Source organism: Plectropomus leopardus, chromosome 17 (assembly GCF_008729295.1).
Source record: "Plectropomus leopardus isolate mb chromosome 17, YSFRI_Pleo_2.0, whole genome shotgun sequence".
Lineage (NCBI taxonomy): Eukaryota > Metazoa > Chordata > Actinopteri > Perciformes > Serranidae > Plectropomus > Plectropomus leopardus.
The window spans coordinates 11054021-11072453 of record NC_056479.1 but is presented as its reverse complement, the minus strand read 5'-3'; the positions used below and the strand labels follow the sequence as shown (position 1 = coordinate 11072453).

At 41.4% G+C, this 18433-nt stretch overlaps 1 protein-coding gene across 2 annotated transcripts in view; it reads left to right on the top strand.

Annotated features, from left to right (window-relative positions):
• ppp1r1b (protein phosphatase 1, regulatory (inhibitor) subunit 1B) overlaps window positions 1–15567 on the top strand; it is a 33320-nt gene extending 17753 nt beyond the window's left edge. For both annotated transcript variants that reach the window (XM_042505263.1, XM_042505262.1), the window contains exons 3-5: window positions 3076–3151; window positions 4426–4563; window positions 13376–15567. In XM_042505263.1, the coding sequence (XP_042361197.1) occupies window positions 3076–3151; window positions 4426–4563; window positions 13376–13542 (381 nt within the window). In that variant the 3' untranslated portion in view covers window positions 13543–15567. The remainder of the gene's footprint in view (window positions 1–3075; window positions 3152–4425; window positions 4564–13375) is intronic.
• Window positions 15568–18433: the final 2866 nt, after the last annotated feature.

Sequence of the window (18433 nt, the reverse complement as noted above, 5' to 3'; positions counted from 1 at the left end):
ATCAGCACCCAGCTGTTTTTTTTCCCGCAAAATATTGACTTGTTTCACATTATTTTGAAGTGCTAATTCATCAGTTCAAAATAGCACACCACCATAATGTCTTATGGTGCATTCACATGGAATCAGGCATATATTTATTTAAATATCATTTCAGTGGACTAGAGTAGGGCAGTAAAATTCGATGAGACTGGAAGCCACTAATGTACAAAGTTAAAATATTTGAACTTTTTGCCATTATTCATGTTGGAATTTACAACCAGATGTGATGTAGCTCCTACACACAAGGTGAAAACACAGGTGATCTGGACAAATACTGGTCTTTACTGGAATAATAATATAATATAATAAACATTAAATACTTGTATTGAATGCATTTTTTAACAATTCAGCATCACCATCACAACAAAACATGATGCAAGCTTTATTTTACCATTCAGACTCTTTTTTTCCGTGCCGTCTAAAAGTTTTTGTACATCTGCCATCTTCCTGATTCCATGTTTACGCAGCATTACAATATTTTTTTTCATCACATCGGCGGAAATGGCCTTCCATAAAATCTTTACTTTAGAAAGAACAGCTTTAAAAAAATTCTCATCCACTGAAGAAGGAAGTAATCACTTTGATGAGATTTTTTGAGGGGTGGCAAATTTTAAACTCTCTTGACTACCTAAAGTGTCAAAAGATAAGATGCCAGGCAGTACTTTGGGGAAATGTTCACTCCTATTAATATTGCATCACAATAAGTATCCTTGCACTTGTGCACTCACACACAGTCAGGTGGCAAATATTGACGTGTCGCAGGACACAAACCTGTCTTGCAAATATTGCATTGTTTGACGCATGTTGTGATGATACCATAGGAATAAAGGAAGCATGTGACAAAGAGAAGGGTTCTCTTTATTTACAGGTGCATCATGGGTTTGAATAAGTATCCTAATGTTGGCATTAAACAGCATCACCTTTAATGCAACTGCAGCACTTTCTATCAAATTTGCTATATGATTAAATTCTATTGTACCATGATATATTTATGTATATATTGATTTTACATGGGTGTTTATTAGTGCTGGGCATAGATTAATTTTTTTAATCTAGATTAATCTCACTGCAATCCTGTAGTTAATCTAGATTAATCTAGATTAAAATTATAGATTTGAATTTTGCCAAAGACATTCAAAATAATATCTATCTATCTAAATGATGAAAATGCAACACAAACTGCTTGAGAAAGCTGTTCTACTATAATATTTGGTAAAGAAAAATAATGTTCCATAAGATTTACTTTGGTGTTTAACTTTTTTTTATTTTGTTAAACACAGGTTTAGGAACACAGGTTCTGTCTCCATGTGGAAAAAGCTTTTTCCTGCTAACTGGAATGAACAGCAGAGGGCGCAGCCTCTGATAACATGACCCTAACTGAACTGTGGGCCTACATTAGAGGTCATGAAGAAGACCATTAACAGTCAGCAGCTTTGTGACACGGCTTGAGCCAATCACTCCAGTCACTCAGGTAGACCAGCTTCCGCCTTGTTCACGCCCCCTCCGCGTAATTCGACCAGGTATACATCCGCGCTACAGTGAAATTGGTGCCTTGCTCACTGTATAGACCCAACTTAGTGAATAGTTTATCGCGCGATAATTTCCTTATCGCGCGATAAGAATCCCGCGTTAACGCAGCACGTTAACGCCGTTAACGGCCCAGCACTAGTGTTTATGTTTTTGTATAAAATTATGTAACTATCTGATTTTATTGAGTATTTCTGATGAATTTGCTCGTCTAGAACACATTGGTTCTTTGTTTGGGTTGACCTGATTCTGTGCACACTTACTTTAACTTTTGCAAAGCAAGCTGCCTTTTTTATGACCTATTGATGAAGCAAATTTCAAGTCTAACCTCTCCTTCATTTTTTGGTCACTAATACAATCATACCATGCCTTCGTCTTTTGGTAACTTTTGAGACAACATACGAATTTGTCAGAAAAACTTTAAAGCCCCCTCCACTCAAAAATGCATATTGTTTTGCTTGTTGTTAATTCACTTGGAGGTTTTTAGCTTAACTGTACAGATTTTGACACAAATACTCTGTTTTAACATTCATCCGCTGAAAAGGGGAAAGTTGAACTTGCGTTAGATCTTACTATATATTTACTCACTAGCAGGATTTTGTGACTTGACAACTAGATTTGAGCCAATTATTTTCCACCAGGCAACTTACACAAGTTTGATGTGAAAACTTTGGCTGTGGAAAATAGTTTTAAAAAAATCCATTTTATGTCTTTTCTTAAAAACTTTTCCTTGACTTCGATGGAAAATGTCATGAGGTCAAGGAAAACCGTGAAGGCTGATTCATGAGGACTTAGGAAAAGAACAACTGCCATGCTGAATCTGACTGCATTCATACTAGGCTACACAATTATTACACAATTATTCGACAGCAAATGTTTCTGATGTGGGTCTGCTGTGGTAAACCCACAGCGTTCCGAAGATGGACTGATAAAGCAAATCTTACTATTTGTATTTGCATGAAAATACTTGTATTTTATGAAAATACTTGTATTTTCATGCACACTACAAGTGAACAACACGGGGAAATATATTATTTCATTACCAAGGTTGTTGATTGTTTGTTTTCATGAACATCTGAAAAGTGCACTCCTGCAAATGTTGCTGCCATGAGGAATTGTGAGATATCATCGCATTTCCTTTTGTAAATGATGCTCAAGGGTATAAGAAAGGAAGCATTAAAGTAACTTTCCTAAGCATTTAGATAACTGAGATACTAGATAACTGAAAAACTGTACTTCAGGGCCATTGCACCTAAGGAACCGTCCAAAGCAAAATATTCTGTTCAACTGCGGCCTAAAGTCTTCAGTGCTCATAATGAAGTAGGAGATATTTTCAGCAGTTAAACTTTTGGAATAAACAATATTTGCATATTTATTTTTCAGTGAAGAAGAGGAAGTAGACAGCAACACGGTTATTGAATTTTTTGTAGTAGAAGTATTTTATGTCTTTTAACATTTCTTAATGTGTTTGAAAAAAATGGGGTGTGATGTTTCTCTCTATGTCCGCAGTGGGTTGTCGGAGAGAACGGAGTGCTCAAACCAAAACGTGTCAACCCAAACGTGTATCAGCCTCCATCACTCAAAGGTAGGTGTGAGCAGTTTTTATACAACAGTTGGTGGTTGTTTGTTGTGATTCATCCTTGTGGTTTAAGTCCTTTTTGTTTTACCGTGCTTCGCTGCAGTCAACTTCCTCCTTGCTTTCCGTGATTCACAATAGCAGACAAAGGAAAACAAATGCATGAGACAGATGGGTAGATGAGCATTAATAGCTTTTATTTCATTTTAACTTTTCAAGGCATGTTTGCATGTGTTTCTTCTCTTACTGTACACTCTACAACAGGATCTGTATATATTTATGTGTGACAGACACAGAGAAAGGGAGAAAGAGAGAGATTAGAGTGTGACAGCTGTGAGACACTGAGTGTGAGTCTAGGAAAGTCTGGATCATCCAGGATTACAGTCAGTTGTGTATACAGCTGTGGCACACACACACATGCACAGACATGAACACACAAACACACTCAGGATAGAAATACATACATGAGCGCAAACATGTACTTTCTTTTGTTTTTTTATGCATGCGCCTTGCTGCCTGTTGCATGTGGTTGTTAAAGGGGACATTTCAGAGCTTGTCAGCAGAGCTTCATTTCATGGGGATTTCTGAGTGTGTGTTGCATGTCGAGTGATGATATAATGAGTCAGGAAGCCTCGATCCTGCATCAGAAATCTGCCCTTCATCAGAGAGCGGAAGAGAGAGCTACCTCGGAGTAATTTCTAATTACATAACCAACCTTAAGCTAAAATAAGTGACCTGCCTCAGTGCTGCACTGTATATGTGAGGGTGTGAAAGAGAGCGAGAGAGAGAGAGAGAGAGAGAGAGAGCGAGAGAGAGAGGGTCAAGGTGACCCAAAGGAGGTGAGAGGGAGAGTTGAGTTAATATCACAAAAGAGGAGAGTGTGTAGGGAGGGAGAGAGAAGAGTGTGAGTCAGCACTGCCGAGCGAGAGCACTGAGGAGGGCGGGCAGTCGAGGAGAGGCGAGGGTACAAACAAACAGATGGGAGAACAGGGTGACGGAAAGCATAGAAAACAACAGCGGAGGCTCTCCTGTAAAAAGAAAAAAAAATCAGTGTGGGATACCGTTTTGCAGTTGCCTGCCTGTCTGTCTATCAGTGCATGTGTTTAATTGGCTCCCTGCCTGCCTGGCATGTAATCAAAAACCCCCGTGAGGCTTGATAAAAACTGACAGTGTTGAAGCGTGGTAAAACCAAAACAACATATCCCTCTATCCCTGTGTCCATGTGTTTGCGTGGCCGTCTCCCTCTGTGTGTATGTGTGTGTGTTGTGTTTACCTGTGTGTAGCTGTGCAGAAGATGGCCGAGGCACATATGCAGAACCTAGGTGTCTACCCCCCTTTGGAAGACCCTTGTGAAGGGGAGGAGGATGAGGACCACTGGCAGGGAGAGGAGGGAGAGGACACATCTCCCACCAAAGCTGCCGGTGAGAGGGAGGCTCTCTGTCAACTGGCTGGGAACACAACAGCAGCAACACTGCACATGGTGGCAGCAAAGACCACGCTGTTGTTGTTTTTCTAAAGACAAATACACCCTGTGGCACTTGAGCACTGCTTTCAACAGAACCACTGGCATTGCACCTTAATTTTCTAGGCCTTTGGTTTGTTGACGTGTGTTTTTCTTCTCTGCTTGTGAATAGTGAAGATGAGTGGTGTGATTGAGACATTTCCAGCACAGCTATAATTGAGCTCAGAAGGAGAAAAAAAAATAAAGGTCCAGTGCATAGGATTTAAAGGGATATATGTCAGAAATGGAACATAACATAGAAAGTATGTTTTCTTTAGTGTATAGTCACTTAGAAATAAGAATCATTCTGGAGTTTTTTTTACCTTAGAATTAGCTGTTTATCTACAAAGGGAGTGGGTCCTTTTCTTGCTTCTGTGTGAGCCACCACAGTTAGCAGCTCTTCAACTACAAGCTGACAACATCAGAAAGACACATATTTTTAACCTGAAAATGCTTTATTCAGTGTTTAAAATCATAGTCTGCTTTAGTGCTTTAAATCATAGAGTCTGTTTTATTTTGGAAATCTCTGTAGATAATTTGGCTCATTGTAAAAACCACCAGAACATCTGGATCTTAGGTTATCAGAGAAAAAAGGTGAGCACACATTAGCAGGTGCTGGGTGTGGTAACTTCAGCTGGAAAAGAACCACTCGACACCTTCGTGGCCGTAGTTGCACTTTATATAAATCCTGGCAAAACTTAATATTACAACCGGAGCTAGTCTGTTAACGTCTCTGTCGGCTAGAGGTCAAGCATACAACAACGCCAGGGGCACACGTGACCACCAGAGCAGAAGTCTCCTTCAAAATAAATGCAACACAAGGAACATCAACCCCTGGTGGGTACACAGCACCCGTGCTCCCACTCTGACAAGACCAACCCAACAATGTTCACATCACAATACTTCTCCCCCTTTAAATTCCAACATTCTCCCCAAAATGTGAATTACTAGCAGAAACCAAACAGTCCCATTTTTGTCTTTAACTGGGGTACTCTCAAAACATAAAGTATTTCCTCAACAGCTGTAAATACAAACACATGGAAAACATGACAGCTTTAACATTCAGTCCAACGTACATTGGTCCATCAAACATTTAGTCTGTCTGGAGGTTTGCGAGTGCGCTGTGACCTTCGCACTACCCCCGGTGACCCAGCATTCCCTCCTGGTGTATGTGTTTTGGGCGGATCTGGTGTTGCAGCACTGAGAGGGGTCTGGGTGTCAGTGTGAGAGGGTTCTCCCTCTCTGGATGGCTCAGAAACCTCTGCCTGTGTCTCTCTCTCTCTGGTTGACCCACCTCCACAGCTGTCGGTCTCACCACTGGAAACTCAGCAACACTGTCTCTCTCCACAACTGTATCATGCCGCAAGCGAACATGATCCTGATGTCTGCGGAAAATCCTCCCATCAGTCAGCTTAACAACATAGGAGACTGGCCCACTACGCTTGAGAATAACTCCAGGCAGCCACTGCTGGTTGTTACTGCCGCTGAAGTTCCTCACACGTAGACACAGCCATCCGGTTTCAACTGTCTCTCCCGTGCATGTTGATCATGTCGGTCTTTCTGCTTTTTCTGCTTTTCCTCCACTTTTGCCTTCATGTCAGGGCGCAGCAGGTCCAGCCTCGACTTGGGCCTACGCCCCATCAGCATCTCTGCTGGTGAGCGTCCCGTCGTAGGGTGTGGCGTGAGGCGGTATTTAAACAGGAAACGCGAAAGCTGAGTGCTGAGCGAATCTCCTGTCATCCGCTTCAGGCCCTGCTTCACTGTTTGAACAGCCCGCTCAGCCAACCCATTTGAGGCGGGGTGGAAAGGAGCTGTCCGTATGTGATGAATGCCATTCTGTTGCATGAACTCACTGAACAGCTCGCTGGTGAATGTCGGGCCATTATCAGTGACTAATCTGTCAGGCAAACCATGTACTGCAAACACTTGCCTGAGTTTGTCAATGGTTGTGGGGGCTGTAATGTTGCTCATGAGGTGGGCCTCTATCCACTTAGAGTGTGCATCCACCATTATAAGAAACATCTGCCCTTTGAACGGACCAGCAAAGTCTAAATGTAGCCTAGACCAGGGGCGGTCTGGCCACTCCCAAGGGTGCAAGGGGGCTGGTTGAGGCATGTTCTGATTGGCCTGACACTGAGTGCATGCTCTCACCTTGTTCTCTAGATCCTGATCCAGTCTCGGCCACCAGACATAGGACCTTGCAAGACTTTTTATCCGCGATACCCCTGGATGAGTCTCATGTAACTCGTCCATGATCTGTGCACGACCTGGGGGAGGCACGATGACCCTCGCACCCCAAAAGATGCAGCCATCCTGCAGACTCAGTTCTGTTTGCGTTTAGCATAAGGCCTCAACTCCTCTCCTTCAACCACACTGGGCCAACCCTGCAAAAGGAAGGTTTTGACTTGGGACAGGACTGGGTCCCTCTCTGTCCACTGCTTTATGCAGGAGGCTTTGACAGGTGTCTCTGCCAGCCTCTCCAATGTAAAAACAGTCTCGGGAGGTACGTGTGTCACAGCGGGTGTGTCTGGTAATGGCAGCCGACTCAGTGCGTCTGCGTTTGCATTGTCCTTACCCGCTCTGTACTCTATGGTGTACTGGTAGGCTGACAGTGTGAGCGCCCAGCGCTGTATCCTGGCTGAGGCTAGTGGCGGGATGCATTTGGTCTCTCGCTGAACAGGCTCATCAGTGGCTTATGGTCCGTATAGATTTTGAATGCACGGCCATAGAGATACTGATGGAAACGCTTGACAGCAAAGACAATGGCTAAGCCCTCTTTGTCCAGCTGAGAGTATCCCTTCTCCGCCGCTGTCAGCGTACGTGAAGCAAAACCAACTGGCTTCTCGGACCCATCTTCCATAACGTGTGAAAGAACTGCCCCAATACCATATGGGGAAGCGTCACATGAAAGGGTTATGTCCTTATCTGGGTCAAAGTGAACTAGGAGCGTCGCTGAGTGGAGGAGCTCTTTTACTTCCTTAAAAGCTCCCTCCTGCTCCTCGCACCACTGCCACTTAGTGTCGTTGTGAAGCAGCTTGTACAGTGGGGCCAAAACCTTCGAGAGGTCGGGCAGGAATTTGCCATAATAGTTCACCATGCCCAAAAAAGATCTCAGTTCAGTGACACACTTGGGGCTCGGGGCCTCCTTAATAGCCCTTACTTTGTCTTCCACTGGGCAGAGTCCCTCTGCTGTGATCTTATGGCCTAGGTAGGTCACACTTGGTGCTAGGAACACACATTTGCTGCGCTTTAACCGCAACCCTGCATCTGAGAACCTCTTCAGCACCTGTTCCAAGTTAGCCAAATGCTCTGCCTCTGTGGCCCCTGTGATCAAAATGTCATCTAGGTAGACTGCCACATGCGGGATCCCCTGCAGCATAGTGTCCATTGTTCTCTGGAAGATGGCAGGACTGGACGCTACTCCAAACACCAGGCGATTGTACTTGAACAATCCCTTGTGTGTGTTGATGGTGACATACTCTTTTGAGTCCTCATCCAGTAGCAGCTGCTGGTATGCCTGGCTCATGTCAAGCTTTGTGAAGAGCTTACCTCCTGCCAGGGTCGCAAACAGATCCTCTATGCGTGGCAAGGGATACTCCTCCAGCTTCGAGACCTGATTCACCGTGAGCTTGTAGTCCCCACATATCCGTGCAGTTTTGTCCTCTTTCAAAACTGGCACAATGGGTGCCGCCCACCTCGAAAACTGGACAGGCTCGATGATACCAAGCCTCTGCAACCGCTCCAGTTCTTCCTCAACCTTGCCTTTCATGGCATAGGGCACTGATCTGGGCTTGCAAAACCGCGGCGTGGCCTCAGGGTCAACATGCAGCTTTACTGTCACGTCCTTCAGTGTGCCCAGTTCGTCTCTGAACACGTCACTGTACTGTTTCAGAATGTCCTCTGTTGCGTGCACATACTTTATTTCATGCCAGTTGAGTCGAATCTTGCGAAGCCAGTCACGGCCCAAAAGACTGGGCCCGTTGCCTTTAGCTATCACCAGCCTGGCTTTCGCCTTTTGACCCTCTGCTGAAATGTCCACATAGATCACCCCTAAGTGAGGGATGGGCTGCCCTGTATAGGTCCTGAGTCTGAGCCTTGAACGTCTGAGGGGAGGCAGGTTATGCCCCCATGTGCTCCTGTACGTCTCCTCACTGATGACAGATGCAGTAGCTCCTGAGTCAATCTCGAACGTGATGTCCCGCCCTTTAACATTGACTGTAGCATAATAAGGTTCAGGAGGTTCTTCGTCTGTTTCCACCCCAAACATGTTGTAGGAACACACACACCCTCTTCCTCTAGATGGTGTGTGGTTGCCTGAGGCTGATGACTTTTTCCCTGCCCAGGCTTTCCCTCCCTTTTGAACTTCTGCACTTTTTAGCTAAATGCCCTTTTTTACTACAAACATGGCAGACAGTGTCTTTAAATTTGCAATCATTTGCGTAGTGTGTCCCCCCACACCGAAAACACTCCACCCGTTTGGCATTCTTAACAGTCTCTCTCTTGACTTGGTGCACTGCTGCTGTCTGTGCGCCTCCATTTCCTTTCTGAATGTCCTTTGCATTGTTAGCAGCCATCTCCATACCTTGTGAAATCTCTAGGGCCTTCTTAAAAGTCAGCGGTGGGGTTTCCCCCAGTAAGCGGCGCTGTATAGCATCATTGTTAATGCCGCACACAAGTCTGTCACGGAGCATATCATCTAACACTGTCCCGAAATCACAATGCTCTGACAGCTGCCGTAACTCAGCTACAAAGTTGGCTACAGACTGACCTTGCTTCCGGAAATGGCTGTGAAACTTGAAGCGTTGGACTATCACAGACGGTTTCGGATTGTGGTGGTTTCGCCACGAGCGCGACCAGTTCCTCATAGGGGATGTCCCCCGGTTTCCGCGGTGTGGCCAGATTCCTTATCAGCTTATAAGTCTTTGCTCCACACGCACTCAGGAGAATAGAGCGCTTTTTAGCCTCTTCAGTAATCCCATTAGCATTGAAAAAGTGTCCCAACCTCTCCTCATACTCTGTCCAGTCCTCGTTTCCCTCCACAAATTCACCGATAGTCCCGAACGTAGCCATCCGAGCGCGAGGCTCCCCGCCTCCGTGCAGCTCCTCTGCAGCCGCCGGTGCTTGTCTCTCCTCCTCGACCTGCTCCCCGAGCTGCTCCTCTGCAGCCGCCGACACTGTGCCCGCCGTGGTCGCACCGCACCTCTGCTCCGGGTCGCGTCTCCCCTCCTGGCACTGTCACGTCCGCGCGTAGCTCGTAACAGCCGCCTGAAACTAGCTAGCACACTTTAGCCTAGCATAGCTAAGAAAACAACAAAAACGGAGACGACACGTCCAAAAAAAAAGTTTCACCTCGTCGCCAAAAATATGTGGTAACTTCAGCTGGAAAAGAACCACTCGACACCTTCGTGGCCGTAGTTGCACTTTATATAAATCCTGGCAAAACTTAATATTACAACCGGAGCTAGTCTGTTAACGTCTCTGTCGGCTAGAGGTCAAGCATACAACAACGCCAGGGGCACACGTGACCACCAGAGCAGAAGTCTCCTTCAAAATAAATGCAACACAAGGAACATCAACCCCTGGTGGGTACACAGCACCCGTGCTCCCACTCTGACAAGACCAACCCAACAATGTTCACATCACAATACTGGGTTAGAAAACCGTCTAAGACAAGCCAGACAGCAGTGGAGAAACATTGATTTGACACAGGGAAATGCTATATTCTGTGTTTTAGTTACCTCCATTAAAGGAATCCTATCTGGGAGTTCCTCTTGTCACACAAGACAAGTTTCAGCTAGCTGCAATCTGCAGTTCTCACCACTAGATGCCCCTAAATCTTACGCACTGCTAATAGCTAAATTTTAAAAAAGCAGCATTCCAAGAAGTTTGATCGTTGCTTCTTATTGCTGCGCTAACACAGGAGGGTTCTTGGAACTATAAAAAAGTTCCTCTGAATGAAAATGTACTGAAAACAAAAATAATAGTCTTTTATCAGAAAAAATACAGAACACATCACAGGCAGGTGATATGTGCAGTGTATGAGTATCTAAGGGTATATTTTTTCTTCAGGTTTGTGTGAATGGTCCAGTTTGTCCCTTTCCTTAATATTTATCCTGACATTGTCTGCAAACAATGCATGTAGTTTACAGATTTAGATTTAAGGACTATTTTTTCCATCTTAAACAGTGAAGGAAAAAACATGTTTTACAGACGTAAAAAGTTAGATAATGTGTCACAACAAAACTTAAGCCTCAGTATGCTTAGATAAAGTTTCTGCCTAAGCTAAGTGTTTTCATTTAGGTAGATGCATTACATTACACTCTTACCTGTCACCTGACATCTCTAGAAATAGAAACTTGGCAACATTACAAGCGTTAGAAAATTCTCTATAAGCTATAAGTTTAAAGTCTTACGTGAACAAGTTTGTATTTTAAAGCAATAGTTCATAAAACAGTTCATATGGTATCTAACAACGTAACGACCCATGAATGGTCATGTTACATTCCTAAAGTAGGGTTGCATACCTAACGTAGATTTTCGTAGGTGAGGTTTAGGAAAAGAACCATGTTGATGACATACCTTTAAATGACTTAATATCTTAAAATGGTTTCACATGGGACACAAACACTGGTCTCCTGGGGAAAAGTCCTGCGTTTGTTTGTTACCCCTATCAGCACATTGGTCACATGCTGCCTCCCCAATTAATGAGTAATATACACATTCAGGCACATTACCTTTTGTAGGTATACATACAAATGGTGTATGAGAACAGCCTGTTTAAAGATACAGAAAAACAAACATGACTGTCAAGACAAAAGTAAAGCAGAAGTAAAAGGGCAACAGAAACCATAACCTTTAACCTTTTCTGACATCATTTGCTCCCATAACAAATTTAATATAAACCCCTATTTGTTCCCGGTAGAACAAAGCTGCTCTTCTCAAAGTCTGCTGCAGTTTGCAGGGTAACGTAAGCTCCTCTGTGGGCCGGCCAGCAGCACAGATAAAGCTCTGTACATTGAGAGACAGCTTCAGTGTCATATTAATTCTGTCTCTCTCCCAAAAGCTGGGCACTGAAGGCCTGGACGCAACACCTAGACCAGTGAGAGAGGCCAGACACAGAGAGCAGTGCTGACCCCACTCTGTATTCTTAAACTCTTCTTCTCTTATTTTATATTAGAGCATAAAACCTTTCGACTGAGTTATGTGCAGCAATGAATGTGGAAGTTTTATCTCCAGCAAAAACTAAAAAGTAGTACACAAATCTCAAGTTGAAGCAAACTTTTTTTGCATATATATTTCCTCATTATTTTGTTTTATGCTGCCAAATTATTGCTTTTTAATCTCCATTATTTCACATGAGAACAGTGGCATTTTCATTCAGAATCATTGCTCTGTCGGCACAGATGACAGGCTCCTACAATAAATCCTTTTGTGGAAGCCTGCTGAAACACAAAATGGGATGTTGAAAGATCCCAACTGGGTCCTTAGATTACAGTTCATTTGTTCTTTCAGTCGAGTGACACAGTTTGGGCTTGGCTTGTGTTATCACAGACAGACGACAAATCAAGAAAAACGAGGTATTAAATCAGGTATCTGTTGGTCTGATGGATAAACTATTCAAGAATAAGCTTAGTTTCCTTCTCAATAACATTTGGTGTGTTTCTGAATTTCTGAAGTGGGTTTGCAGCTTAGAAAAAAACACATAAAACACAAAATTCACACTTAAACTTGTCCATTCCTTAACTGATTATATGCCAATATGTACAATATGCTTTTCAGTAACACTAATAAGAAACAAACGTCTTTGATAGTTTTACAGTTGTCTTTAAAGGGACAGTTCACCCCATACATATTTTCCCTCTCATCTATAGTGCTGCTTATGAATCTAGATTGTTTTCTTGTGAGTAGCCAAGTGTTGGAGATATCGACTGTAGAGATGTCTGCCTTCTCTCCAATATGATGGAAGTAGATGGCAATCGGCTTGTGTTGCTCAAAGCACTAAAAACAAATATTTGAAAAAAACTCAACAGCAATGTCTCTTTACAGAAATCATGACCCAGTTACTCAAGATAAACTCACAAAAACTTTTTAGTGAGCGGTTTCACATAGGAACTATTTACTTTTCACCTGCGTTTTGAGCACCACAAGTAGCTCTTTACTACAGGTAAGAGGAAAAATATGTATTTTTAATTCTGGGGTGAACTGTCCCTTTAAGTACAGAGGGAAACCCTGTCACTTAGGGCTGCAAGAAATGAGTATTGTCATAATCAATTACTCTGCCAGTTATTTTCTAACATCACTGATTTATCACTTGTGCTATAAAATGTCAAAAGACAGTGTCAGCATCTGGCCCTCAGTCCAAAACTCAAAGATATTCAGATTGATATCATGCAAGTCAAAAAAGTGGCTTGAAGAAGGACATTTTTGCTTTAAAAAATGCCTTCAACTGTAAAATATTGAAATAGTTCCCTAATTTTTATTTATTTATTATTTGTTTGTTTTTTATTGTGGAGACTAATCAGTTAATCAACTAATTGTTCCAGCTCAGTTGTCAATAATTCTCTCATCCTGCCCACCAAGCATCTCTTTCACTAAAATTAAATCCACAAGTATTTTTAAGAAACTCCATGTGATACTTATACTACATTGATATCAACGGTTGAAATTACCCTAAGCAAAGCACTGTGTCATGATTAAACTGCTTGTGTTGACATCAGTCTTTGTCCCTTCAGATCACCAAGAGACGGCGACCACCGAGCAGTCAGACAAGTTTTCAAGCGTGAGAGAGACGGCCAAGCAGATCCAGGCAGCACAGGAGGAAGAGGGGGAGGATGAGGAGGAGGACGAGGGAGACAAAATCAAGGCAACGACAGAGGACAACAGTCGGGGGAGTTACTGAGAGAGAGGGAGTGAAAGAAAAGTAACTGAGAGGGAGAGAGAGAGAGAGAGAGAGAGAGAGAGAGAGAGGAGTGAAGGTGTTTTGTCAAATGGTTAAAATCTGAAGAACTCTGTAGAGATGAGAAAATGGGTGTGTGCTGTTTTGTGGATGTCAGCGTGTGGAGACGAATGAGCTGTGAAAGATACTTCCATGAAATTAAACGCGAGAGCGAGCAAAGATCGCTGAACTACTTCACCTCTGTATGGTGAAAGGTAAAGGTGGATTAAAAAGAGCACAGAGAGGCAGTTTGTGTTTTAGGAGTCAGCCCATATGAGCAGCTGAGAAATGATCGACTGACACAGCAGGCCACAGACGCCACTCTGGCCCTAATGTCCCTTTGTTTATAATGAGAGTGGAGGGGCCAACAAGGTCAGCATGACCACATACCCTGTAAGACCAGTCCTGCCTCTAACTCAATGCTTCTGCACAGAGCTATCCTGTATAGAGGGTAATAATTACCACAATAATCACACTCACACAAACTCTCGGGCGCATTTTTAACAAAGACTGTCTCTCATACAACATATTCAGAAGCACTTGAAAGTCTTTAAATGAGTGTGGTATATGTTCCACTTTATTTTGAAATATCATAATGATTTGCAGCATACTTAGTGTTTAGCCCTGATTAAATGCACATGTACTGCCATCTTGTAGTTGAAAGTAGGAACAACAGATTTAAAGTGATTCTCTGCCTTGTATCAAACATCTAAAGGAGCAGCGTGGAGAATTTAGCGGCATCTGGTGCTGAGGTTTTATATTACAACCCACTTAACATCTCTCTGCACACACCTCCTTTGTTGGAGAATGTATGGTGGCCTTCAGGTAAAAAACACATTTTAAAATTTTTAAAAAGGCATCTCTAGAGCCAGAGTTTGTTTTTTCCCCTCTGGGCTACTGTAGAAAGAGCTGCAGTGGAAGAGGACCCCATCCCTACAGAAATGTGAAGGTTTCATGCTAAACTAATGAAGCACAATTGTTCTTATTATCAGAATATTATAAACTAATGAAACCATAATTATGAACATTTCTGCACATAGATTCCCCTTAATTCCACACTCTGCTTCTTTAAGGTTGGAATACTTATATTCTCATGGAGTGAAATCCACTTTTAATGCTATTTGGTTGAAATGTTTTAAGCAACAGCCTTTTATTGCATTCACACTCTATATTATATATATCCGTAGTTGTCATTGCTAGTGGCGGAGTCCGCCATTACCATGAGTGATTCAAACTGCCTACCTAAGCTAGAGGATTCACAAGAAAAAATGCATCATACTGTTTTGTAATTCTATCTCATTAATGATCAGGCTGACTGTTTACCTTTCACTTTCCTAACACTGTAGCAGAGCTGTGTTAAAGGGTAACTTTGGTATTTTCCAACCTGGATTCTATTTGCCCATGTTAACATGTCAAAGTGTCTGATAAGAACAATTTTTGAAAATGGTTCAGTATTGAGCTGGACCATTGAGGCCAACAGCACAAAACCAGCTGCAATGAAGTAGTATCGTCAGCTTATGTCCTCCTAAATTCTTTTTTTTTTTTTTTTTGCCTTTACAGGTGCAGGTGTTTGTTATAAGTATCTGACAACATCGTGGAAAAGATTCCTAAAGAACTTTGTTGTCAAAGAATAAGATCCTTTTTGTTAAACCAGAGACAGCCCCGAAATGGCCCTCACCAAACCACCAGGCTCCATTTAAAATTAACATTAATTTCACGTATATAGACTATATTCTTTTACATGTGATTGTTGGAACAGTCGAAAGATGAAATAAGATGATTTTTGTTAGTTTCATTTTGTTTCTGTGGATTTAAAGTGTTTCTATGATGAAACCAAGTTCAAAGTTAGTCACTGTGATGCAAAAACATAGGAAAATACAGTCCAGGTTGAAACCCTTTAAATTACCACATACTGAAATTTTATTTTTATTATAAGAATAAAACTAACTATAACTATAACTAACCTCTTAAAAAATTAAAAGAGAACAGCAGATGTCATCAATTTTAATTCACATTTTATTCATGGACATTTTTTAAGGACTACAACAGTAAAAAAAAAAAAATGTCCAAAGAAACTTCTCAGACCATTTTTGTATCATAATCTGCTTCTATTCTGCCCGCCATACTTTTAGGAATATTTTTGAAAAGGTCATAGAATCAGTGAATCTATAATAAAAAAATAAGATACTAAAAATATCTGGGTGGAGTATCACTTTATGTATGACTCAATAATATGCACCGATGTTTTTGTCTATAATGGTGTTAAATCCATGAGAAATTGAGTGTTTGTGTGTGAATATTTCACACCACACTTTTCATATTTGAGTAAAAATGACTCTTTAAAGGGCAAAGCTACCTCTAATTTGTTTGAAAAACAGTATCCAACCTCCATGCATCACACAACTGGATTCATCGTGAACTGACACCATGTTGAAGAATCAAAAGATGTAATTTAAAATCAAAATCTGTCGACTTATTTGGGGATTTCTCAGTGCTCACGGATTCCCTTTTGTATGTTAACGCTTTTCTATTGTCATCTTTTTGATTGTATGTCTTGGATCTGTTGTAAGAGCTATTTTTCTAATCTGACGTCCAGTGTATGAGTAGCTCCGCTCTGTCCTGTTTCTACTGTTTGTATCTAATGCACAAGCCTAAAACCAGGCTGCATGACTGACATTTGAGCAAAATAGTAATCACAGAAACTTTCTGAAGTCTTTCTAATGCAGATATTCACTTGCTTTCTCCTTTCTTCGAGTCAACAAAAATGTATAAACATTTTTAGTCAGCATCTATCTATTTTAATTTCCAGTTTAACAGAAAATACAGGATTCGATGTAAAAGAAGGTTTCCAGTTGGGCCACAGGATGAATTAAGCTTGCTGTTTGTATCATCTGGGCTGCGGTTTGTACATAAAAATGTGTGAAACTTTTACCTCTGACCTGCCCAAATAGTGGGATGACTGGACGAGGCTCTGCAGCTGACTTTGTCCTTCCTCTTCCGCTCTTCATCCACCTCCCGCCTCCACCCGGGTCAGAAGAAAACAACCATGGAAAGACGTGTGAACTCTTATGCTTATTCTGTCTTTATTTTTATTTTATTTTTCCATTCTCTCATTTCTCTATGTAATGTGGTTGTTTTTAAGTGAGCAACAATATGATATCAAAATAAAACATTTTTTTCCCTTTCTCCTTTAAACTGACCTGTATGTATGTGTGAAATCTGAATTCATCCAAGCAAATTTGAATTTCTATTCATTTTGTTTTGCCGCGCAAATACCGCAATCATTGTCCTTTATTCAATGCAAAGACTAAAACATTCTTGTGCTGTTTATGAAAACATAGAATAACTGTATTAGTACTGTGAACACCACATTGTCTTTTGGGGTCTAACATAACGAAAAAAGACCTCCATACTGCGTTTTATGGAGGTCTTTTTTCGTATAGTATAGTTCTGTAACCATTAATTAATAAGAAAAACCTGATAATGAAATTAAAAATCTCTTTTTCAAGTGTGTCCTGGCAGGCAGCAACATATATTACAGACACAAGGAGCAATGATACAAAATATGCAAACTCAAAAACTATTTATAACACATGCAGACACACACACAACATACACACGCAATGATATATAATGTAGGGGTTATACATCTTGCTAAAAACTAGTTTTAAAGCTTTTTTAATGCCATATTCTATTTGCTTACGAAACCGGAAGTACACTGCAGATGATTCTCTTCCTTTGTTTGAACGTCGCTGCTAACGGTGGTCTCATGATTTTTGGCTTGAGATAGCTTTATGCATTGATTCGTCTTTCAATGGCAGTTCGGCTTTAAAGTAACAATAGTATTACGAGTGGTTTGTTTGGAGCATAACATTTACATGCCCGTAAAACAGCGCATATATATATATACTCCTGTCAATTTTAAAAGCTTTTATTTTAATGTCCTCACCGGAAGTTGTAGCGCGAGGATTTTGTGTCTCTTGTGTGTTTTATTCTTGATGTGGAGGATAATTTACATGAGAGCTTTTATAATCACGACTTTACTTCCCTTCTGTCGTCATAGTGTACAATTACGTTTTAGTTTTATTCATCTTCAATTTTATCAAACGTCAAAGGCAGACATTATAGCCTATTTAATCCTCTGGAACACATTTTAAAAATTAAAATTTGTTCAATTATATGGTAAATACCATACAGTCATTGGGAAATATTGCAAGCTACCACCAGGGCAGATTTGACATGGTTTACTACTTCTGTATAATGATTTTAAAATGTGAGACATTATAAACTTTACAACACTAAATGCAACACTACCCTACGTAGCATAGTGTAGTGACGCAAAAAGCGAAAAATATATGCAAACAAATCATTTAAAAAAGGAACTGTTTGTTAATTATGAGAGGGAAAGGAGGTGATGCAAAATGAGGGAGGCACTTCAAATATTTTTTAAGCACTGGGGAGGCAGTTTTATTTTGTATTTATTTTAAATACCCAGAACCAGATATCCCGCAAGTGGGTTTGAAAATCATGTTTAATTTAAAAATCTCCAGAGACATGTCATTTGTTATAGACGTGCATTTCTCTCAGTCGCTCGGTAAGGCTCAAGGAAAAATATCTGTCGTTCAGAGGAGGCTCTGATATAGCTACCACTTTGCTGATTCTTACGAAATGTCACTTTTCCCCAAGTAAATAGCAAAGAGTGACTTTTGTTTTTTGTTTGCGTTTGTGTGAAATTTTCTGTAGTTTCCCCACTTCCTTTCTTCCACAAAAAATACAGAAAGCGATGCGATTTCATCACGTAATTTTGACGTGTTGCGGTGAGGCAGTGATTCATCTTGCCGCGATATTTAATCTT